At 41.9% G+C, this 25,227-nt stretch overlaps 1 protein-coding gene across 4 annotated transcripts in view; it reads right to left on the reverse strand.

Annotated features, from left to right (window-relative positions):
• The window catches only part of ARHGEF10 (Rho guanine nucleotide exchange factor 10), a 2,254,368-nt gene that overhangs the window by 1,119,694 nt on the left and 1,109,447 nt on the right, over positions 1-25,227 (reverse strand). For all 4 annotated transcript variants that reach the window (XM_044073505.1, XM_044073484.1, XM_044073499.1 and 1 more), the window contains 2 exons: positions 6,242-6,412; positions 4,152-4,297 (listed from right to left, as the gene is read on the reverse strand). In XM_044073505.1, the coding sequence (XP_043929440.1) occupies positions 4,152-4,297; positions 6,242-6,412 (317 nt within the window). The remainder of the gene's footprint in view (positions 1-4,151; positions 4,298-6,241; positions 6,413-25,227) is intronic.

Below are 25,227 nucleotides of genomic sequence, written 5' to 3' on the forward strand. Positions count from 1 at the left end.
AGAATGTTCAGGTAACCAATGACCAGCCCATATCATTTACAGATTTGGATATCAGAATGATAGCTATGGTTCTGGCAAGGTGGATGAATAAGATTTTATCCGCTTTAATTGATCTGGGGCAAAGTGGACTTGTCAAGGACAGACAAGTCACAGACAACTGCTGGCTTCTTGCTCAGTTTTTGCTCAATGCAGGGATAACACTACAAGATATATAAAAGGCCTTTGATATAGTGGAATGGGACTTTCTGCTTGAGATTCTGAACACAAGAGGTTTTGATCTTAAAGTTACAGCATGGCTTACAGCCATATATATGCACTCCTAGTCTGGGACTGTGACTGTCTGCATTAGTTATGGAAGTGTTGGCAGTGAGACAAAATGCACAGAGAACTAAGAAAAGAAGAAGGTGGGAGTTCTGCCTTTGTGACACTTGCAAATGGCTATCAGTTGGTAACTGATAAGAAAGACAGTGCTACAGAAGTGGAACTCTGTATTTTTGGAAAGCCTGAATTAGTGTTTTGTTTGGTATCCAAAAAAGACAAAACTGCAGTACTGAGAATACAGGAAGGAGTAGGGAAAAGTCCAAATGGGCCTATACAAAAGGTGATCTCAGCCAAGTAGCTAAAACTAATAATAGCCAATATGTGGAAAAGCCATGGGAAAAAAACATTAACCATGAAATCGAGCACTTAATAAATGAACTACTATGGACTTAAATCAAAATATTAAATAGGTTTTTGACATTAGCAAGAGTCTGGTAATTAGTGCAGAGACTTAAGGTTCTGTGCTTTTAAACGGTTTCTTTCTACATTCAAAGGTAAAGAGTTTGATTCCTCTCACATCTATTTGGCTATTCTGTGACTCTTTGCAAGCCATCTAAATAGGCAGTGCTCCCTGGTTGCACATAAAATGGGATACTTGTCTCTACTGGGCTTACCCAGTTAATAACTAGATAAAAAATAACAAAAGCATTCAAAACTATGATATTCCCGCATATACTATACTATATTATATTATACCATACTATACTATACTATACTATACTATACTATACGTGATTCTGAACATCCAGTATGCAGTAAGCTACCAATGGTTGAATGAATGACAATCAACAATGAATTAACCCATTTCTACCAAGGTATGAACGCTCCTTTAAGCAAATTTTGTCACCAGTAAAGAAAGGGAGATGTGAATTACCATTTATCCCAATGTATGCACTAGCTTTTAATCTAGCACTTTATATGGGAGTGGTATTTTCTATACTGCATGTCAGAGAACAACACCAGAAGAGAAGAGGTCAGTGTAGCCAAATCCAAAAGACACAGATGTGAGAATGACAGCATGGATCTTACCTGGAGGTTTTACCCTGAGAAAGAACTCTTGTCACACCCAGTAATTACAAAAATGGGAGTAGGAGACCTAAGAAAAGTAAAGGAACACACAGAGGACACTTCATGGTATTAACTAAAAGAAAGATATAACAGTTTAAATGGGAACATGGAACCATGGAACAACTGAAATGGAAAATTGTACTGGATGGTTGGTAAGGCTTAAACTAATGCACCTATAAAGGTCTATAGGTAGGATCACCAGGAAAGGCACAGAACTGACCCAATGGGAGAAGTGGAAATATGTACTGCGAAGAAAAGGAAACCTTAATAAGAATGACTTATGAGAGAAACAAAAGAAAGTCATAAGGAAAGTGGTAAAAGTGTCATGGACTACCAAAAAGGGAACAGCACGCACAAAGGAGGAAAGGAAAGGGATGTAGCTAAGGTTGGACAGTATCAGAAAGCAGCTCAGACTGAAACACCAAGATGAGGTTTGTACGTAGGAGACTCTTGACTCCACACAAACTATTGCCTGAGGGTAAAAGGAAGGGCAATTCAGCTGGAGAAAACGGGTTTCTTCTTTAAATAATATTCACATATTTTGGGAGTAAAGATGGGCCAGCAAAGGTAGAAGTAACTCATAGATATAAGGGATAACATTAATGCATTGAAAAAACGGAAAAGATTGTTAAGGTATGCCATTTCAGGGTGGAAAAAAGACAGGATGTTTGGAAACCAACTCTAAACTAGTGCTATCAATGCTGATAAAAAAAACATTCCAGCCAGGTAAAAGAAAGCAAAAGTTCAGGCCTCTCAGCTATTACACTGTAGTGAAAAAAAAAACAGTGATTTTCTGGATTCAACATTTCCAGTTTTCTGCTAACTGCCTTGCAATGAGATAATTCCTGATTGTTACAAAGAGACACTTTTTCTAACCAAAACTATACTTCTGTTCTTTTAAACACATATGTTCCCAAAACAAATATATATTTTACTTCTTCGCCATGTAACATGTGTATGGTCTTCAGGATACTCAGTAAATAGTACAGACACTCAATTTCCATCTTCCATGAGGCAGGAGTTTGAGCTGGATGTGGCAGAGTTAAAGATGTTAAGATTTGCACAGGGTGTGACGAGGGTGTACAGGATTAGGAATAAGTATATTAGAGGGTCAGCCCAGGTTGGAAGGTTTGGAGACAAAGTTAGAGAGGCAAGATTACGTTGGTTTGGACATGTGCTGAGGAGGGATGTGGAGTATATTGGGAAAAAGATGCTAAGGATGAAGCTACCAGCTAACAGGAAAAGAGGAAGGCCTAAGATAAGGTTTATGGATGTGGTGAGAGAGGACATGCAGGTGGTTGGTGTGACAGAGCAAGATGCAGAGGACAGGAAGAAATGGAAACAGGTGATCCGCTGTGGCGACCCCTAAAGGGAACAGCCGAAAGAAAATGATGATGAGGTTTTTAGTCAAACTGACTGGGTTAGAATATTTGGAGATCTGTGCTCCCATATTCTACACCAACAAGCAGTTAAACCCAAAAGTATATTTTCACATGCACACACACACACACACACACACACACACACACACACACACGAACACAGTTATACACGGCATGATCCACCAGGCATCAAACGGTTGCTAAAGTTACATGTTTTGAGGGACTGTACCCCAGCAGCACTTTTCAATGAATGACCAGGTGGACTCCTCAATCAAGGCTTTAAGGTCTTTATGGACCTGGGGGAGGTCAGCCACAGAAAAAGAGTCCCCAGTTCTGAGTATACTTAAGACCATGTGAATTAAAGGACTGATCTCTGTAATCAGGCTTGTTGGCCAATGGCTTCAGAGATGGGGCAGTGCAATAGTCTCAGGGCAAACCACCCACATGGGAGCTGATGGTACACCTCCCTATCACCAAGTTCCTCCACTGAAGTTTATCACTAGTTTAGGTTCAAACCCTTGCTAACAAAGCATAAGTACACCACTTAAAAGGAATGAAAAGTTATGTGAACAAGACTTATGTCAAAGAATTTCAGGCATGAACCTGTATTTTAGGCATTTGGCCTTGTGGTAAAACACCAATAAAACCATAGAGCCATGAAAAGGGTCCTCCTGCTGTTCTCTCACTAACAGCTACAGCCTGCCTACCATCCTTGCAAAGTAGACTAGTAACTACTTGAAACTCTCTCACCTGCAGCACTCATTAACATTGCGCTACCCACCAAGACAGCAGCAGAAATACTAGTGTGAACGTGTCTAATGGTCTGATAGCCACAGTGATACTTATTATGATATTAAGGCATGTGTAATCAGAACTTTACAAATGTCAGCAAGGACAGAGATCTGGAATGTGTAATTAGCTAATAAGAACTCACTGTGACAGAAATTACCTGATCTCTACAAACATGCAACTGACTAAAGAAGTCAATCCTTCTTTATTTTCTTACTGTCTGAAATTCATTCTTTGCACAAAGACAACTGGTCACTAAAGATTAAGTAACTCTGTGGTCATGGCTATACCATAATTAAGGCAATAACAGCTATGTAAATGCTGCCTTGAAAGTCACAGCAACTATAAACAGCAAAACATGTTGAACAAATCCTTATTTTTCAATGGGGGTACTGTAATCATATTTTATGACGTGTAGTCTGATTAAGTCTTTTTTTTTCTAAAATGTAGCTTGCCTTCCTCTTCCAACCTCATTGCTTCTTTTTGTAATGTTAGGCATAAGTCATCCAGTTCATATCTCTTTTTAGCTCAGATTTGTATAAACACAAAATTTTAGTGTACCAGACTGTCCAGTTTAAACAGAATACTAACCGAGTGTTCACAGTTGCACATAAGAGTACATCACTCAGTAAGAAAAGTCGACGTTCTTTGGTTTTAATTATTTCTCCTTTCTCATTGTAAACTGTTTCTATCATGTCATCAGATCGTATGAGGTACCTGTTTCCACTGCTGAGAAGCTGAAAATACAAATAGCCTTAGTCAGACACAAAGAAGTTAACATACTTTATAACACACTTTAAATTTTAGCTGGCACATATGCATTGTAAACAAATCGGAATAAAGTACAGCACAGATGCATAGACAGGAAAAACTGTAAGACAGTCATGCAGACAAATAAGAAGAAATAAAGGTTTGCTGCATGATATGCTACTCAACCTGGATATAAGAAGTACAAAAATGCCTTTTATCACAATAGAACTGCTGGAACACTTCATATGTAATGTTATTTGTTTGTATATGAATATAAGTGTACTGCACTGTATAACTGAATAACAATGTAATTGGATACAGTTAAAAAATCTATTATACGTTCATAGTTTCAAAATGTTGATATCATCCTTGTCTATATACACACACATATATATATATATATATATATATATATATATATATATATATATACATTAATACACATATAAGTGCATATATGTGTGCATGTGTATCATTCATGAAACAAATTTGGAACTTCTGCACATTTTAATCACATTAAATAAAGTCAATTACCACATTATTACCAACTGTAAATTGCCTTCATTGTCTATTGATGACATCTACCTCAAAAAGTAGAGTAGGAATGTATGCCTATTGACTCAATATGCTAATTCTGGGTGAATTTAAATACTCATTCATTCCTTAGCTGGAAGCCTTATAGTCCAAATAATAAATATGCCCAGTGTTTCCTCAGTTTTATCAGTACTACATTCCTAGATCGGTTAGCAATAACATACTTGGACTGTGTCCTTACAGCTTTTGCCTCTGCCTGCACCCATGCTAATACCATTCCTTCTCAAATCTGACTGCCAAACTGTCAATGTCTCCCACAAAAATAATACCATACTGCCCAATAGTTCAACCACATTCAGATATATATATATATATATATATATATATATATATACACACACACACACACACACACACACACACATACATACACATACGTATATACATACATTATATATTACATACATACACACGTATCTGTAGGTGTGTGTGTGTGTGTGTGTGTGTGTGTAATATGTGGTGTTTGGGTATAGATATGATGTATATGCATTGCACATATTTTCTTGCAAGTATTAGAATGATTTGTACACTGTAGATTAAAAAAAATCACAGTATAATAAAAATGTTATTAGGCTGTTTCTGATGCATATACTCAAAAATATCTAATTAATGCATTTATTTGTCAGTAAATATCAGAAGATAAAGCTCACGTGTAAAAGTACAACCTGGAATTTGGTTAAAAAAATATGTGTCTACCTACAAAAGAAGCAATGTGCTGATTTTAATGGTCATTATGTCAAAAAACAGTAAATGTGTTAACATGTTAAAAATTAATTTAAAATATTGATTTCATCCCTGGTACATTCTCATCCTTCCAGGCATGCATCTGAGTTGGGGAAATTTATGGATGATGCCTTGGCCTGTACTTTTCAATAGTACAGATGCACTGTGAGCATTTTTTGTGAAGTCTGTGTGCACAACAATTACATAATATTTTGACCACTGCTATCAGAAAAAGAGTACTGCCTCTCTCAGTGCTAATGGTGGTACTGTGGTACACGCATGGTCTTTAAAAATCAGCTTAATACGAACATAAAAATGTTCTGTATGAAAAGGGGATTATTAACAACCAGCTGCTGGTAACAGAATGATCATGTTAGCAAAACACATGACATAATGATGCTGATTGAGAAACTCTTTAGTTGTGCATAAAGCATCCATGCAGACAGTACAAGAGTTTATTTCACATTTAAAATATATTTATAGTGACCATTTTTCAAATAAGTTTATTATTTTGTAAACCAGAAATACTGGCTAATACAATAACATGAAAAGCAAGGAATTTTAAGGTAAAACAAATCGATGCATGTTATATTAAACAGTTAATATGCCATTACCTTGCTTGTATATCGTTCATTCATTGATTTTGCTATTTGTTTTACTTCACAACGCTGATCTACTTCTCTCTTTCTCTCACTGAGTTTATCAGCAAGTGTTTCAAGCTCTGTAAGTGCCATCTGTAAAGGCAATCTATCCTGGTGTCCTTTAGGTGTGTTTTTCAGCATATCCTAATGTTAATAAAAAAAAGAGAGAATTAAACTAAGCAGAAAAACATTTAACTTCTTATTTTCTTTAGCAGACTACAACTACAACTTCAGAAAACATTGTAAAACCATACATATGGCAGCTGGAATGTACACAAAATTTGTAAGATTCAATTCCCTACTTCAGTCATCTAGGAGTGCCATCAAAACATAGCTGCCATGTCCAGTTGCAGACCTGCTGCTACAAGGCCATAACAACTAAAACTTAAATTAAAAAACACTGTTTCTTACAATAATGCCATCATTAAAAATATATTTTTTACATTCATTCCCGTTTCAGTTTTTTCATAGGTTCATAGGTGTGTACTAGGCTAATGGCTCTGGAGCCTTTATAAGCCTAGCCCATAGAAATGCCCTGGTATCATGCCACCCAACGTTAGTTCCCACTGCCTCTATGAAGTAGAGCCACTGGAGTGACCCAGGGTGAACTTTCTATTACCCATCTAGTCATCAAGACTCCTCTTGAAGAGGGACAGCAAGGTACTCTGCTTGACACATATGGGAAGTTTATTCCAGAGCATGGTCCGTCTCTTTGTGAGGAACCTGTCCCTCCAGCATGTTCTGTTGATTGTGGTAATGAGGTTGAGGCACTCTGTAGCATGTGGTGTGGAGGGATTGGGATTTCTTTAGATGTAGCATTTCTAACAGAGCTGGGTCAGACACAGCTTTGTAAGTCAAGCAGAGATCGCCTCTAAGTAGGTGATATGAGACAGAGAATAGCTGGAGTCTTTTGAGTCTGTCCATGTAGGACATGTGTTTAATGCCTAGGATCCTCTTCATGAGGTACTTCTGTGGCCTCTCCAGCTGTTGCAGGTGTCTAGTGAGGTACATGCCAAATGGGGCATTGTACTCAATGACTGGCCTAATGAGGGAAGAGTAGAGAGAGATGATAACCTCTTTCTTCCTGGATGCAAAACCCTTGGTAATGAGATGTGCCACATAGAAGGACTTTCTGACCACGGTGGCAATGTGGTGGTTGAAAGAGAGGTTGCTGTCAACCTATATCCCCAGATCTCTTATAACGCCTTCAGTGTTCAGTGGGCTCCCATCGATGTGGTAATTAGTGGGAACTGAGTTTTTACCAAAGGGGATGATGACACATTTTGTGGAGTTAAGCTTAAGGCCATGGTTTCGACACCAGTCATTGCTCTCAGTGAGGCCTTTCTGTAGGATGTCTGCATCACTTGGGGAGTTAATAATGGCTCCCAGCTTGCAGTCATCTGTGAACCTGGTCAGCCAGAGTCCCTTTGTGTTGGCCTGGACTTCTGAGAAGTAGATGCTGAAGAGGAGAGGACCCAGGATCGATCCCTGTGGTACTCCACTCATGGCTGGTCGGCAGTTTGACTTGGAGTCTGCTACTTTCACATTGTGTGTTCTAACTGTGAGCCAGTTTGCAACCCACCTAGTGATATAGGGGTTGATGCCTAGTTTGATGAGTTTATGAATAATTCCTGAGTGAGGAATGGTATCAAAGGCCTTGGCCAGATCGAGGTAGGCTGTATGTACTGCCTTACCTTTATCCACAGCCCTGATGACTGACTCAAAGAAGTCAACTAGGTTGAGCAGGTATGATCTCCCTTTCACAAAGCCATACTGCGTGGGCTCTAGAGTTTGGAGAACTCCTAAAACTTTGTTAATCAGGTCCATGATGATGCAATCCATAGCTTTACATATCAGACTAGTCAGGCTAATGGGGCAATAATTCCCATGGTCTGTAGTCACTCCCACTTTATGGAGAGGGATGACTATAGCAGTGTGCCATTTGGTAGGGACAAAGCCTGAGGTGAGGCTGTGACTGAACAGGGCACACAGGTGTGGTCCCAGTTCAGTTTGTAGTTCATGTAGAACACAGCCAGGGATATTATCAGGTCCAATGGAAGCTGTATATTCTTGGCCTTGGACAATGAAGATTTAACCTGGGCTCCAGTAGTGTTGTTATTCCTATATCTTTCATGCTTTGCTATGATCAATAAAAGCTGTGTACATACATGAATAGAAAGACATCAACACAGGAAATGGGACAAATTTGGAAATCCTGAGAGGTGGTGTAATGGTACAGCTGAAGTTTTAATGCTGACATGTCGCTGACATTAAAAGTGTATGCTTAGCAACATGAGGGTAGTCATCAAATCATACACATTTCCATCATCAGGAAAGTAGTGAACATTGTTTTAATTCAGGCTTCTGCTATTCTGAGGAATCAAATTACAGAAATCAATGGCTGCGATAGTAAACATTCAGCATAAATACTGCATACATCGCATGATTTTACATGCACTCTCTCTTGGTACTTCACATTGGACCGATGTTCATCATAGTATCTCATCCACATTACCACATGATGTAGCAATTCTGGACATGAGCCACATTCGTAATGTAGAATTCCTCATTAAGGAAAGCTTCCAAAAATGTCACCACCTGTGAGTGTGAGGGTGACACTTTCAGTTGCAGGAATATTAATGCTTAAACTGTCAAACAGGAATGCAGTAGGAAAGTGCTTTAAAATGGACATCAATGACTGTGTGGACACAGATTACAACTACAGATACAAAGAAGGTACAAGGCAAGTGTAATTGGTCTAACTTCTTCTTACTTCAAACAAATGATACTTTAAAATACTACCAACCAATTTGTACACTGATTACTCAATAATACTTTATACTTAACAGAACAGCAGTACACAGCACCCAAGTTCTTAGCTAGCCTGGCTCTGCATTACTGTGTCATGCAGACTGACTCAGCAATATTATCGCAGGTAGCCTGACTCAGTGAACCCATCCGAGGCAGACTAATTCGGCATTACCCTCTGAAGTGGCCTGACTCAGAATCACTATCTCAGCCTGAATCTGCTTTGTTATATGAAATGGCCTGACTATCTCAGAAAGCCTGAAACAGCATTGCTACCTCAGTCAGCCTGGCTCTGCATTACTATCTCAGTCAGCCTGGCTCTGCATTACTATCACGTGCACCACAACTCAGCATTACTGTCTTATACAGTCTGACTCAGCGTTACTAGGTAAAGTTGCCTAATTCTGCATTACTGTTTCATGCAGACTTCCTGAACATCACTACATCAAGCAGCCAACTTCACAGTTGCCACCTCAGGCAGCTTATGTTTTGTGTTGTATTTATTTATTTAAGGTTGTTTCCTCAGGCAGTTCATTGATCACTACAGACTGATTCTAGGCATAGCAGGTGAATATAATTGTAACAACATGATAAAAATATTTACAAAGATGTACAAAAGCAGTACACATTCTTGAAAAATATTCATCTGCAAGAGGGAACAAAGGTAATATATGGTACTTACATACATAAAGGTAATATATGGTACTTACATACATAAAGGTAATATATGGTACTTACGCACATAAAGGTAATATATGGTACTTACGTACATAAAGGTAATATATGGTACATACATAAAGGTAATATATGGTACTTACATACATAAAGGTAATATATGGTACTTACATACATAAAGGTAATATATGGTACTTACGTACATAAAGATAATATATGGTACTTATGTACATAAAGGTAATATATGGTACTTACGTACATAAAGGTAATATATTGTACTTACGTACATAAAAGTAATATATGGTACTTACATACATAAAGGTAATATATGGTACTTACATACATAAAGGTAATATATGGTACTTACGTACATAAAGGTAATATATGGTACTTACATACATAATTTAAAGCCCAGTTGGTCTTTCAGTTTTGAAAATGGGAAGAGCAAGTTGGGTACAATGAGGGGTTCTGTGAAAGGGTAAGTGGTTAGCTTACATAGCTAGCCTGAAAGTAGTTAGTCTGGGCTTATGTGTGGAGATCTGCTATGAAACATGGTTTAAATCTTGAGTAAGACGTGAGAATTTTTAGAGAGTAAAAGAGAGTCCCGGAGTTTAGGCGTTAGAATTGAAAATGAGTGGTTGGTTCAATGTAGCTCAGTTTTAGAAGGCTGCAAAGTGGGATGTAAATGGGACTGTCTTTTGAGATCATAGGATTTAACCTCTGTAGTAAGCTTTGCTGCAAGAGAGGGCTATGTTCTGAGATGGAGGAGTTTGAACCGAAGCAAGCCAAGTAAGAGGTCTGCTCATTGATTAACTGGTAGTCATTTGGCTTTATTGTGAGTAGCACAGTGTGCTCCTGCATGGGGGAGCTTGTGATGATATGACATATTTTATTTCTGATACTCCTTAGTGCAGACCTGTTTTTGGTGGATGTTGCAGCTAAGATGGGCAGGCCATATTCAAGCTGAGCTGAAAGGACACCCTTGTCTATTGTAGTGCAAGCATGCAAGCTTTGAGTTGTAGGGAGAGATTGTCCTAACCCAAATAATGAATTGATGTTATTACTGTTTTTTCTGATTGGGTTTGGAAATTGAGGATTTGGATTATTCAGATGCCTTGACATTTATCTCATGCAACCACACAGAAAAAAAAACAATTCTGAATAGTTTTCATAAGAACTTGAATTGCAAAAGTAATCCAGTCATTTATTCCATTAGTTGAGTACTTTCTTCCATATTCTAATTAGCCATTCATTTATTCATTTTATTTTATTTTTAGTCCCAATTCAGTTGAATCACTAGCTATATTTTTCTTCTTATTGGTTACTATCTCATGCAGCCCATCTCAGCACTGCTAACTCATGCAGCCTCAGCATTGCTATCTTCTGCAGAACTTGCTTTTATTTACCTCCATTTTCCCCAAAATAACTCTCCAGAAACAGTAGGGGATTACTTTCTCACACACCCAAACTGTGTTTTGTTGCTAATTCGTGCAGCCTAATTCAGCATTATTATCTCATGCAACACAACTCAGCATTACTATCTCATGCACTCTGGCTCAGCATTACTATTTCATGCAGCACGGTTCATCATTAATACAGCAAGAAGCTTCATAAAGCATTACCATCTTGTGCAGAATGCGCTTTTCTTTACCTTTCTTTCCCCAAAACTAGAACATATGCAGCCAGAGCAACATAAGTATATTTATTATATACTTTTTGGCTGTAATACCTTTGCCATATTAATTTTTCAGTCCTGTAGTCATTGAAACATGGTTTCCATATGTTTCTTGGAATGTTCTGGCATCTTTATGATACAAGATTATATCTGTGTGAGATGCTTTAGGTTCATAGGTTCATAGATAGGTACTAGGCTATCGGCCCTGGGGCCTATACAAGCTCAGCCAAAAATGTACCCTGGCTTTTGCCACCCAAGAAAATTATTTTCCTGTGCCACTGTCGAGCAGAGCCACAGAGGTGATCCCGGGGGTGAATTTCCTATTTACCATCCAATCATCAAGATTTTTCTTGAAGAGTTTTAATGAGAAGCTTTGTTTGATATAGATAGGTAGTTTATTCCAGAGTATGGGAAGTCTCTGGGACAGGACTCTATCCCTCCAGCATGTTCTGTTTATTGTGGTGATAAGGTTTAGGTCCCTAGAGCGTGTAACTCGGAGGGATTGGGATTTCTTTAAGTAGAGCATGTCCAACAGCTCTGGGTTTGACATAGCTTTGTATGTTAGGCAGAGATCACCTCCGAGTAGGCAATATGCGACGGAGTAAAGCTGGAGTTTTTTGAGACGGTCTGCGTAGGGCATCTGTTTGAGGCCGGTAATCCTCTTTGTGAGGTATTTCTGCAGCCTTTCCAGTTGTTGTAGATGTCTTGTGAGGTACATACCAAGTGGCGTTGTACTCTATAATGGGTCTAATGAGTGATGAGTAGAGGGGAACAATGACCTCTTTTTTTCTGGATGAGAAACCTTTTGTGATGAGGTGTGCTAGATAGAAGGATTTTCTGACTACTGTGGCGATGTGATTATCAAAGGAGAGACTACAGCCCACCTGTGTCCCAAGGTCTCTTATCACACTTTCGGTATTAAGTATACTACCGCCTATGTTGTAGTTCATGGGTACAGAGTTTTTACCAAAGGGGATGACAATGCACTTTTTGGCATTGAGCTTGAGGCCATGGCTTTGACACCAGGCATCTGTCTCAGTGAGGCCCTTTTGTAGGATGTCCACATCGTTAGGAGTTTCGATTATGGCTCCTAGTTTGCAGTCATCTGTGAACTTCGTTAGCCAAAGATCTTCTGTGTTAGCCTGTACTTCAGATAAGTAGATACCAAACAGGAGAGGACCCAGGACTGAACCCTGTGGTACTCCACTTGTCACTGGTCTGAAGTCAGATTTGGAGTCTGCTACTTTCACAGTGTGGGTTCTGTCAGTGAGCCAGATGGCAACCTATCTTGTGACATAGAGATTTATACCTAGTTTAGTGAGTTTAACTATAATTCCAGAGTGGGGGATGATGTTGAAAGCCTTGGCAAGATCTAGATAGGCTGTGTGAACCACCTTACCCTTGTCTACGGCTTTGGTGACTGCTTCAAAGAAGTCTATCAGGTTTAGGAGACATGAGCTGCCTTTTACAAACCTGAACTAGGTGGGATCCAGAGTTTGGAGATTACCAATGTCTTTGTTTATAAGTTCCATGATGATATGTTCCATGGCCTTGCAGACCAGGCTTGCCAGGCTAATGGGGCGGTAGTTCCCGGGGTCCGTGGTGGCTCCCCCCTTGTGGAGTGGGATAACCGCTGCTGTGCGCCATTCAGCAGGCACAAAGCCTGAGGTGAGGCTATGATTGAACATGATATTAGGTGGGGTGCCAGTTTGTTCTGTAGTTCGTGTAGTTTGAACAAAAATCAATACGTCAAAGGTGTATTATCATAGCTTTACTGTATGCAAACAAAAACACTGTTTAATGCTGGTTACTGTTTCTGTGAAGAAAATCATTTCTTTAAAATGGCCATGTAAAACATTTAGTACATTCCATAAATACAAGGTACCTCTTTTATATTCTCCTTCACTTAGCTGAAATAGCAACAGACATATTGTAATACGGTGGATTCCTTTGACAAAAACCAGAGCAAGTAACACACTTTGAACATGGTTCTGTACACTTTATGGCACTATTTTTGGACAAGCATATTGCATAACTGTGACAGAAGTTGACACTCTTTGAAATAGGTGATTTAGAACACCACACAGCAGGCGTTTTATCTTATTGTATATTTCCAGTTACATTTTCTTAATCTAACATGGAAGAGCAGTGATTTTGAAATTAATTTGGTGTCCTGCACATACTGGTATTTACTCCATATAATGGGTGGGAAGTCAGCTAATAATAGGCAGAAAATCCTTTGTTGTTTTATTTACTTTTTCAGGAAGTACATTGTAATGAACTTTAAAACTGACACTATAGCAAGTCAACTTTTGAGTATAGCAAAATGATTTTCCCCATGTCATTTACTAATACATAAGGTTGGTTCAACATTTCCTTCCTTATAAAACGATGATTAAAATCTACTTAAATGCTTGCCAGCTCACTTTCATCTCATAACTATAGTTCAGTCGCATAGCAATTATTCTCAGGAAGACAGCAGGGCAACAGACAAAATCAATATTTACATAAATCATGGCATGCTCTCCAGGTTGCCGGCTTATTGAGATTGCTCAGTCTGTCTGCAGCATCCTTGCTGTGGTATCATCTGTTGACAGTTTTGAATTTTAAGCCACAAAATGTCTCTCTGTATTTCAGTAAAATACAGTGCAATACTGCAGAAAATAATAACGTGTTTGCCACATGCTCATGTAACACACACACACACACACACACACACACACACACACACACACACACACAGTCACAGTAATATTACTAGGATGAAGTTAGTTAGGTACCGTGCTTTTAACCGATGTGCTAGCAGTGTAGACCATCTGGCTTCTTCTACCTTTTAAAAAGCACCAAACAGTGCTGTCTGTTGATGACAGCCATTCAGAAACAGAATATAACTACAATGTAATACAAATGCAATAGTAACAGCCTTCCTGTTTCAAATGGTGCAGGCCATTTGTCTGACAGGATGTTCAGGTTCTTTGCCAACCCTTAAGGAAAAATCACCCCTGGTGAAAATTTTGGAGTTGCGCTGGTACCCTTATATTCATCTGACCTGACACTAAGGACTCCTGAGCTCTGCATAAGTCTTGATTTATTTTAGTGCCATTCATTACTACTTTTCCTCAATTTTTCTTAACCTCAAAAAGAAGAACAGGGTACTGCAGAAAACAAATACAGCCTTTGATTAAAAGGGACATATATATGTCACAACATGGGTGGCCAACTGGCTCACTGACAAAACCCACATAGTGAAAGCAGCCGACTCCACATCCAACTTCAGACCAGTGACAAGTGGAGTACCACAGGGCTCAGTCCTGGGTCTTCTCCTGTTTGGCATCTACTTCTCAGAAGTCCAGGCTAATACAGCAGGTCTTTGGCTAATGAAGTTCGCAGACAACTGCAAACTAGGTGCCATAATAGAATCGCCTAATGATGTGGACATTCTACAAAGGGGCCTCACTGAGACTGATGCTTGGTGTCAAAGTCATGGCCTCAAGCTCAATGCCAAGAAGTGCACTGTCATCTCCTTTGGAAAAAACACTGTACCCATGAACTACCATATAGACGGTAGCCTACTAAACACTGAAAATGTGATGAGACCTTGAGACACAGGTCGACGGTAGTCTCTCCTTTGATAATCACATTGCCACAATAGTCAAGAAATCCTTCTATGTGGCACACCTCATCACAAAGGGGTTCACCTCCAGAAAAAAAGAGGTCATTGTTCCTCTCTACTCATCCCTCATAAGACCCATTAAAGAGTACAACGCCCCATTTGGCATGCACCTCGTAAGACATCTACAACAACTAGAAAGGCCAAAGAAATACCTCACTAAGAGGATTACTGGCCTCAGACAGATGCCATATGCAGACCGTCTCAAAAATCTCCAGCTCTACTCCTTCGCTTATTGCCTACTCAGAGGTGACCTCTGCCTAACATACAAAGCTATGTCAAACCCAGATCTGTTGGACATGCTACACTTAAAGAAACCCCAATCCCTCTGAGCCACACCCTCCAGGGACCTAAACCTTGCCACCACAATAAACAGAACATGCTGGAGGGATAGATTCCTGTCCCAGAGACTTCCTATGCTCTGGAACAGACTATCCATTCATGTCAAACAAAGCTCCTCATTAGCCCTCTTTAAGAAAAATCTCAACAATTGGATGGGAAATAGGAAATTCACCCCAGGGATCACTTCTGTGGCTCTGCTAGACAGGAACGCACGAAAATAAATTTCTTGGGTGGTGAAAGCCAGGGAACTTTTTTGGCTATGCTTATATAGGCCCCAGGGCCGATAGCCTAGTATCTACCTATGAACCTAGATATATATATATATATATATATATATATATATATATATATATATATATATATATATATATATATATATATAGATATAGATATAGATATAGATATCTGTGGGTCTACTTTGCTTTGTTGAATCTCATTTCACTGAATTTCATTGCACCCTGACCACTTCACTAAATCTCAAATTACTGAAAACTCATTTCACTGAATCTCATTTCACTGAAATGCAATTGGCACTGTGTAAAGTAGTGTAAGGCAAGTAAAAGGTATATGCCCTTTTCCCCACGGTAGTGTGATCCTGGAGTTAGTATATATAATTGGGGGGGGGGCAAAGCCCCCCCACATTGGAGGATGTGGGGGGTGTAGCCCCCCCCCCCAGTTAGTTTGAGTACATATTGTTTTCTGGAGACAGTTAGACATTGGTGTTGCAACTATGCATGTATATTGTTTAAAATGTGTTGCTTTGACGTTTTTGGTAAAATACAATATAAAACAAACAAGGTGGGGGGCTACACCCCCATACCCACAATGTGAGGGGGGGTTGTGCCCCCCACACCCCCTGTAGCTATATATACTAACTCTAGGATAGCACTACAGTGGGGAAAAGGGCATATACCTTTTGCTTGCCTTGCAGTACTCTACACAGTGCCATATATACTAACTCCAGTTCAGTGAAATTAACTCAGTGAAATGTGTTTTCAGTACTTTTTGTTTTCAGTGATGTGGTCAGGTTGAGGGCAAGGCAAATATTAGCAGGACAGCACAGATAGACTTTCACTTTAACATTACTTTTACAGTCGGGGGAGTGCTGGGTGTCAAAACTGGGGTATGCTGGCGGTTGTCAACATCTCATGTATGGGCCAGACCTCTCAGTTGTTCTTAATTTTACTCCTGGTTTGGCTAGGCGAGCATAGACATTCCCCAAATGACTCAGTTTAAGCTCTGGTCCTATTAATCCATCCTAAAATTATTGACTTTTGCAGGAAAGGTGGTGAACTATCCTTACAATACGGAAAACATTACTAGTTATAAACCTGTCAATGTCTCAAGTTAATGGTACTAATATTTTAGAAGGGCCCTTGATTTGTTCTGGATTTTTCCCTGATACTGTTGGAATTTGTCCCTGATTATTGGAGAGTTATGGTGGAGTTTACTGGTAATTCTCCTTGCTGGGTACATGTTGCGGTTAGAGCTGCTTGTACAGCAAAGCAGCACAGGGCACTCTCTAACAGAGGCATAGATTGCTGCTTAAATTAAATTTGTGATTGCACAGGAAGATCTTAGGAGTGCTTGTTTACGGAAATGTGCCCAAGACTGTTTTGCGAACTAAGCTAACTTGACCCATACAGGGTGTTTGGGTTTGGATGGAAATCATTTGGTAACCAAGGTATTTCGATGGTTACACCTCAGCTGTAGTTGCTGCTGCTGATGTCATAAAACTGATTGATGCAGTATGTTCTTTTGATGGGTATAGGGGATTTGCAAAGGGATACAGTGGTGCTTGGTTACTGAGGAAAGGGGATGCGTGGCAAGTTAGTTGTTGTGCAGTTCAGGGATAAGGTGAGGCCTTGGTAGTATTTTGGTTTATGCTTACAGAGGATTTGCAGTTTTCTTTTCTTTTGCAGATGGGCAGCTGCTGGAGTTTTGCATAATGAGGTCGCAGATGGGGAAGTGCAGAGTGGGCATCAATCGATAGCTTGAAGGAGGTGGATTTGAAAGGTGTTGGAGGCTGCTGCGATGGATGTTCCTACCGCTGTAAGCACAATATTGTGATATTGTCCCTGCAGGTTACTTTAAAATATGATCTATGAAAGGGAATTGTGAGTGTTTTGTGTGTGTTTGTGTGTGTGTTTTTTTTTAGTGGTTGAATGAGGTTGGTGGTTTTCAGCTTGGCAAGTGCCACTACTACTTGCATGCTTTTCATTGCAAATTGGTAACTCTGGTAATGTTGGGCGAGTATGGTAGGTACATCTTTCTTCTTTAGCACTTGTAATGTGGAACAATTAGGTGAAAGGTTGAACACTTGTAAAGGCTGCCTCACAATTTTAACTAAGAGGCTTATAGGATGGTTAAGAATGTAATCATTTTACTTATAGAGGGGGTCTTGTAATGAAATAGTGATACAATTTTATTGGCCATTGGGATCAATTAAATTGGTAACATGGAAGGAGTAACAGTCCTTTCTGATGTGGTGTTTAGAGGAAGATGAACTCTTATGAGATGGGGAGGGTGGTTATTAAGAAGTCTTGTTTTAGGTGTGTTCAGAGGACTTTTCTTCATTTGCAAATGGGAAGTGCAGAGGGTGTTTCAGACAGCTGCTGAAAGGAAGGTGCTTGGAATTTGATGAATTCTGCTGGAGTGGAGGGATTTGGTTGGGGTGGTTATAGCGATCTCTGGAGTAGTGTACAATGATGTGTAGGTAATTCTATTTTATTAACTTATCATCAGTGACACAGGTGTGAAGGGTATGTGAAATTAATTCTTGTTGGCAGTTCATTGGTTTAAAGGGGGTTGGTTTGGTAGTGTAAAGATTGACAGGCATTGGCTATTGACACGATAGCTTGTATTGTGAGGGCTGGATTTGGTAATAGAAGTTTACTGTATTATAGTTCATGTGCAATTTTCTTTTGTGGATGTATTGAAGTCATTCAAAGAGTGGTCTGTTGGTCGGCAAACAATGATGTCATTAAATGTCTTTGTTTATATCGGGTAGTTGGTGGGCTGGATTCCTATTATATTGATTGGAAGGAAATTCCAATGTGGACATTAATATGTACATTGGGGAGTAAAACAGGGATGCAGTTAGGCATGATGGAGTGCAATTGTTCTTGCGTGGTTTCGCAAGGTTTGGGTTTAGTGTTTTGATGGGAATCATTGTGAAGCTATTATTGGTAGTTAAGTGGGTGGGAATTTAGCTAATATACAGAGATTATGCTAGGTTGAGGTTATGGTTTGTTACTTTAGCATTGGAGAGGGCTCAGTGGTTTAACTGCAGCTGTTTAGGCTATTGACTCTTTTGGCTATTTATGTGATAGGGCTTTGGGAGGTGATGACATGGATCCAGTTTGGTTAAAGAGGATGGAGTACACTGAATGGTATTTGGCGTAATACCTTTTTAGTGAGCGGTTAGGTTGATGGAATTTTGGTAGCAGCGAGGGGGAACAGCCTGGTCAGGCTGGTGGCTGGAGAAGAGGGACAGGCTTGCCCTCTTCTGTTCCCCCTCTGGTGTTGGAAGTAAGGACGATGCTTATTTGTTGGATGTTTAATTCAATAAATGGTAAATGAAGTGAGTGATGGGAAGCTGCTTCATAAGTAAAATAAGCGAGTGGAGGTAAGGAGTAAGGACGCTGTTTATTTGTTGGATGTTTAATTCAATAAGTGGTATATGAACTGAGTGATGGGAAGCTGCTTCATAAGTAAAGTAAGTGAGTGGAGGTATGGACACTGCTTACTGGGTCAGGATGAGCAAGATCATGCTGTCCTGGTTAACATTACATGGATGTTTATGCCATGATTAATATCAACTATGCTATGTTTCAGTTGTAATTAATAAATACTGGTTAGCAAAGTTATGTTTAGGAATGTTTAATAAAGGTCGTCAAATGTCATTCGGTGTGATGTGTTTATTGAAGGGGACTGGGACAAAGTGCCAATGGGCACTACTTTGTTTTGTGTAATCATTGAATCATGGTCCAAAACTTTACTGAAGCTCACAGGATGTTATAACAAACTTAATGTCTGCAGAGCAAATACTCACCTTTCTCTCTGAGAACATGTTTTTCTTTGCCAAAGAGCAATAAACTTGGGAAAGAGAAATAAGCTGTTCCAAAGGCTGACACTGAAAAAATTATGTATCAGCATAATGTCACTCAATAGCAGTGAACAAAGAAATTCCAAAGCCTTCCCTCCCTTTTGTTAAAGCTATGTACTGCAGTTAAACTTATGCATTCACATATTCACTCTTCTTTCAGATATACAGTCATGCTTCCTTCTTCTGTTGTTGTTGTTGTGTCCTTCGGCTTATCCCGGTCAGGGGTCGACACAGCGGAACTCCGGTCTGCTAAAGTTTGGTAGTGGAGTTTTACGTGCCGAGTTACCAGCCCTGACGCACAACCTTCAATGAAGGCATGCCCATTCACGCATGCCTCCACACAGAAGACGCTCTAGCTGAGAATCGAATGGGACAACAACTTGCTGTGAGGTGACAACGCTACCGCAGCATGCTTCCTTCTTCTGTGATACTTGAAAATCATACTTGGACATTCAGTTATATAAGCTGCTTAGCTACAGCGAGGCTCTGAATCAGTTTTACTTGGGTACATCACTGAGGAATTCAATATAGCCACACTCTGTGAAATGAACTAAAGACTGCATCTTGAGGAATCAAGGCCTGGCCATCCACAAAGGCAGATCTGTTTGCACTAAGGAAAAAGAGAACTTTGCCTGAAAATGTATCCAAATAAATTTGCCTGCAATTAATTGGGATTTTGCCTAAGGAGCCAGCAGCATCGATGTGCAAGGCATCATCTTTAGTTTTCCGGTTCCCCACAGAGTGGACACAACTCAGAACTACCATCATCCAAAGTCCCTTAAACAAGGAGAGTCTGCTAACAAAGCACTTTTGGATGAAAACAGTAAGTTATGTACTCACCATAACATTAGATGTATGTAGTCCATCTCGCCTCACATTCTTCACCTGTGGGTTCGGAGTCAAAAGTCTTTGATTGGCTGGGCTAAGATGGTATCCCACAATACACTGCTCCACATCCCCAGATCTAGTTTGCTGCCAACTGAAGTATCGTATCCATAGCCCAAACACACACACATGCACATAACAACGAGGTCCAAAAATTATCCAAAGGGACTCTGTAACATCAGAAGTACAAGGAGATCCTCCAAATCCTCCAGGTGTGGGGGACGGTGGGGGGGTAATGAAGAATGTAAGGCGAGATGGACTACATACATCTAATGTTATGGTGAGTACATAACTTACTGATGTTATGTAGTCCTATCTCGCCTACATTCTTCACCTGTGGGACAGCGTCCCTAGCACCTACATCCTGGGTGGCTCAATGGAAAATACTCCTGAGCACTGTGGAGCCAAAAGATGATCTGCCCCTGGACACCACATCCTATTTCTAATGGGAAACAAACGTGTGAGGAGAAGCCCATGTTGCAGCCGCACATATATCATCCATCGATAACCTAGCCTGAAAGGCTGTGGAAGTGGAAACTGCTCTGGTAGAGTGTGCTCTGACTGGAAAGGGCAGGCTCTTTCCTCCTGCCTGATAAATAAAGGAGATGCAACCAGCTATCCACCTAGAGATGGTGACTTTGGAAACCGCAGACCCCAAGCGATTCTCTGAAAACGAAACAAAGAGCTGGTCTGACTTCCGCCAATCTTTAGTCCTGTGTAGATAAAAGTGTAGTTGCCTATGAACATCCAACAGATGAAACTGGTACTCTGCCTTATTGGAGAAGTTGGGGAAGAAGACCGGCAGCTCAATGGACTGATTAATATTAGATAAAGAAACCACTTTGGGAAGAAAGGACGGATTTGGTCTGAGAGAGACTCTATCTCTATGGAATATCAAATATGGAGGCTTGACTGAGAGGGCCTGCAGTTCTGATACTCGTCTAGCCGATGTCATACCTATCAAAAAGGCAGATTTCCATGTAAGAAATTTTAAATCGCAGGAAGCCGCAGGCTCAAAGGGTGGGAGAGTGAGTGCCTGCAGAACAAAATTAAGGTCCCAGGGCATAACAGGTTGAGATACAGGGGGACGAAGGAGAAGAGTGCCTTTCAGGAACGCTTTACACAGCCTGTGTGCCATTAAGCTAGGTTCATAAGCCACATAATAATTTGAAATAGCCGCCAGCTGAACTTTGATGGTGGCTGAGGCAACCCTTGGTAGAATAAATGAGACAGAAATTCCAAAACAGAATCAATGGGGGCTGTGTAGGAGTCAACACCTCTGGAATGGGCCCATATCAAAAACCTTTTCCACTTGCTAGAGTACATCTTCCTAGTGGACGGTTTATGAGAGGACGAAAGAATATGGACTACGTCTGGAGAAAAATCGTGACACCTGACTACGGATGGAAGTGGAGCAGCCAGGCGGTCAGCCGGAGGGTCTCCAGGGAGGAGTGGAGCTGTCCCGACATATGTGTCAGCAAGTCTGGACGGGGGTCCAGAGTCCAAGGAGCATCCACGATATAAGGTTGAAGGAAGGGGAACCATACTTGTCGAGGCCAGTGTGGTGCGATCAGAATTAATCTGCTTCCCAGGGATAGCACTTTCTGAATCACCCTGGAGATAAGGGGGAAACGGAGGGAAAGCATACAGCAGACCCGAGGGCCAATTGTGCGCAAGAGCGTCCCTTGGAGATTCCCCCGGTGGGGGGATCAGCGAGAAGTAGCTGCTGCATTTCGCATTGAGGGGACTGGCAAACAGGTCGCAGCAAGGTTGACCCCATTTGCTGAATATGCTGTCCGCCACTCGGTGGTTCAAGGACCACTCGTAAGGCATGAGGATCGCCCTGCTTAGCCTGTCTGCAATAACATTGGTCTTCCCCGGGATGTGCATTGCCACCAAGGCCCGCTGGGAAGCTATCGCCCAGTTCCACACTCTCATGGCCTCCCTGCAAAGGGGGTACGATCTGGTTCCTCCTTGCTTGTTGAGATACCGCATTACTGACATGTTGTCTGAGTGTATCGCAATAGTCCCTAGAGGGAGGACATCCTGAAGTGCCTGCAATGCTACGAGCACTGCCCTCATCTCCAGGACATTTATGTGCAAGTCTATCTCGTGCTCCTGCCATGTGCCTTGAACCATCCTGCCAAGATAATGCCCCCCCCCACCCTATCCGGGAGGCGTCTGTGGTCACTGTGGCTACCGGGTTGGGTGGAACAAAGGGTTTCCCCTACATCTAAGTTGTTGGTGCATATCCACCAACTGAGGTCCTGCTTGCATTTGCCTGTGATTAAGATAGGATGGGATAGCGGTAGTCTTTGGAAGGACCATTGGGCGAATAGGAGCCATTGTAGGATCCTCATATGTAACCTCGCTAATGGGACCATCATGATAGAGGACGCCATTGTCCCCAGTAACTGAAGAACTAGTCTTGCCCTCACAAGTGTCAGAGGCATTATCATCCGAACCTGTCGTTGCAACCCTTTGATCCTCTCCATAGGTAGGAATGCTCTCAACCGAATAGTGTCCAACTCTGCTCCTATAAATGAGACACACTGTGAGGGTAGCAAGGCAGATTTTTTCCAGTTTATTGTGATGCCTAACTGGTGACAAAGATCGATGGTAGTATCTCTGTTTTGAAGAAGTAGATGCTTGGTGGGGGCGGATAGGAGCCAGTCGTCCAGGTAAGGAAACACCTGGAATCCTTGACGTTTCAGGTGAGCCGTCACCACTGCCATGCACTTGGTGAACACCCTGGGGACTGTGTTGAGACCAAAGGGCAGGGCTCGAAACTGGAAGTGCCTGGCTCCCAGCTGGAAGCGTAGATGACATCTGGATGCTCTGTCCATTTTGATGTGGTAATAAGCATCCTTCAGGTCGATGGAGCACATCCATACTTCTTTTCCCAACAATGGGAGAATCGATTGTAGCGTGACCATCCGGAATTTGGACTTGTGTATGTAATGATTGAGTCGGCTGAGATCCAAAATGGGTCTCAGGTCCCCCGTTCTTTTCGGCACCAAAAATAATCTCGAGTAAGTCCCTAATCCAATCTGGTCTGGGGGGACTGGTTGGATGACTCCTTTTTCTAGCAGCTGAGAAACCTCTGTTGCTGCAGGACCCCTTTGACTGGGTGGAACGTCTGGGATCCTTTTGACGAGAGGGGGTGTGAAGTGAAATGGGATGGTGTATGAGTATGGGGAACCACGAAAGGAATCGCAGTCCCCAGAATTGCGGGGGCCCCCTATGCCTCTGGGGCGACGTCTCCCTGAATACAACCCCCCTCCCCTGCCTCGGGGGGGGTTTCACCCTGTGTGGTAGGAAAAAACCTTTGTGATTTTTTGAACCACATTTTTCCCCCTTGCTGAGCCTTGGGATAAGGTCTCGACAGGAGGGAAAAACGGACTCCCACGGCAGACAAGGTCTTTCCCTCTTGCTCACACCTGGTGAGTGTGTCTTTCACTTTGGTCCCGAACATGGCGGAACCATCAAAGGGGGCATCAGTAAAGGAAGACTTAAAGGCCTCCGCAAAGTGACACAGGCGTAGCCAGGCTTGCCTCCTGAGGGCCACCCCTGAGCTAGCCGCCCTACTAGCTCCCTCGGCCACGTACGAAATCAGTTGCATGGACGAGTTAGCAATGGAGTGGAGGGTAGAGAGCTGAGTGTTGACAGTCTGAGCCACCGCCTCAGGCACATTACCCGTCAGATATCTCCTAACTCCTTAAGGAGATCTCTCTGGAGCCGCGTGAAATAAGACAAATAATTCAGTGACCGCAAGGTAGAGGTCGCTGAAGACAGTGTACGCTTCCCATACCAATCCATAGTCCTGGACTCCTTGTTAGGAGGATGAACCGAAGAGGAAGACTCAGCAACTTTCTTCTGTGTGGCAGCCACATCTACCGGGACTCCCTTTGTTAAAAATTCTTTCCCCTGGGGAGCAGACAAAAATTTGTTGGGGCGTCAAGGAACAGGCTCCACGGAGTCAGGAGTCTGCCACACCCTTCAACAAATAAGGTCCAGGAGCTCATCGAAGGGTGGAGACACCCAGGAGGCGGAGGGCTGAGCGCCAAATGCCTTAAGGAATAATGACTCCTCCTCAGAGGGGGTTTTGGAGGGCCAGTCTCCTCTTTGTTTCAAGATCTCCAGGATTTTGGAGAACAAAACATCCTTAGAGGAAGACTTAGGGGACCCCTCCGATTCCTCGAGGTCAGTATCGGAAGTGAGAGACTCGTCCTGGGAGACTACGTGCTTCCTCTTGCATGATTTCTTTCTGGGGGGTTCCTCAGGCACAGGCTCTGAGGGCCCCTCAGAAAGAAGGGGACCACTCATGGGGGTATCCTTTGGCCCTGGCGCTGTGCTATCCAAGGATAGGTGGGTGTCAGAAGCTCTTGCCGGTGTTGTGGGGGACGGAAGAACCGAGCCGAGAGAAGTAGCTGACCTAGCCAGCGCGCTCCGCATAGCCTCGAAAGTGGGACCTCCTGAATCGGAGGACCGACCGCCTTCCAAGGCCATGATCAGGACCGGTGTGCCCGCAGCCGAGGCACCGAGAGGGAGGCTCGGAACCAAAGGATGTTCCGAGGCGTCCCCCTCGGGCCCGACCGAGAAGACCCGAGTCTCGAACCCTGTGGATGGAACCGAGAAGGTCGGAGCCGATGCGGGCACCGATAAACCCCGCTGGGGGATCGGAGCTGGTGCCAGAACGTCCCTCGGAGTGGAGCTTTCCGGCTCCGATGACAAGGATGCGCTCAGAGGAGGAATAGCAGGAACAACTAACAGAGCTGGCTCCGCTGCCGAGTGGG

Source organism: Protopterus annectens, chromosome 1.part1 (assembly GCF_019279795.1).
Source record: "Protopterus annectens isolate FY-2018-M chromosome 1.part1, PAN1.0, whole genome shotgun sequence".
NCBI classification, from domain to species: domain Eukaryota; kingdom Metazoa; phylum Chordata; order Ceratodontiformes; family Protopteridae; genus Protopterus; species Protopterus annectens.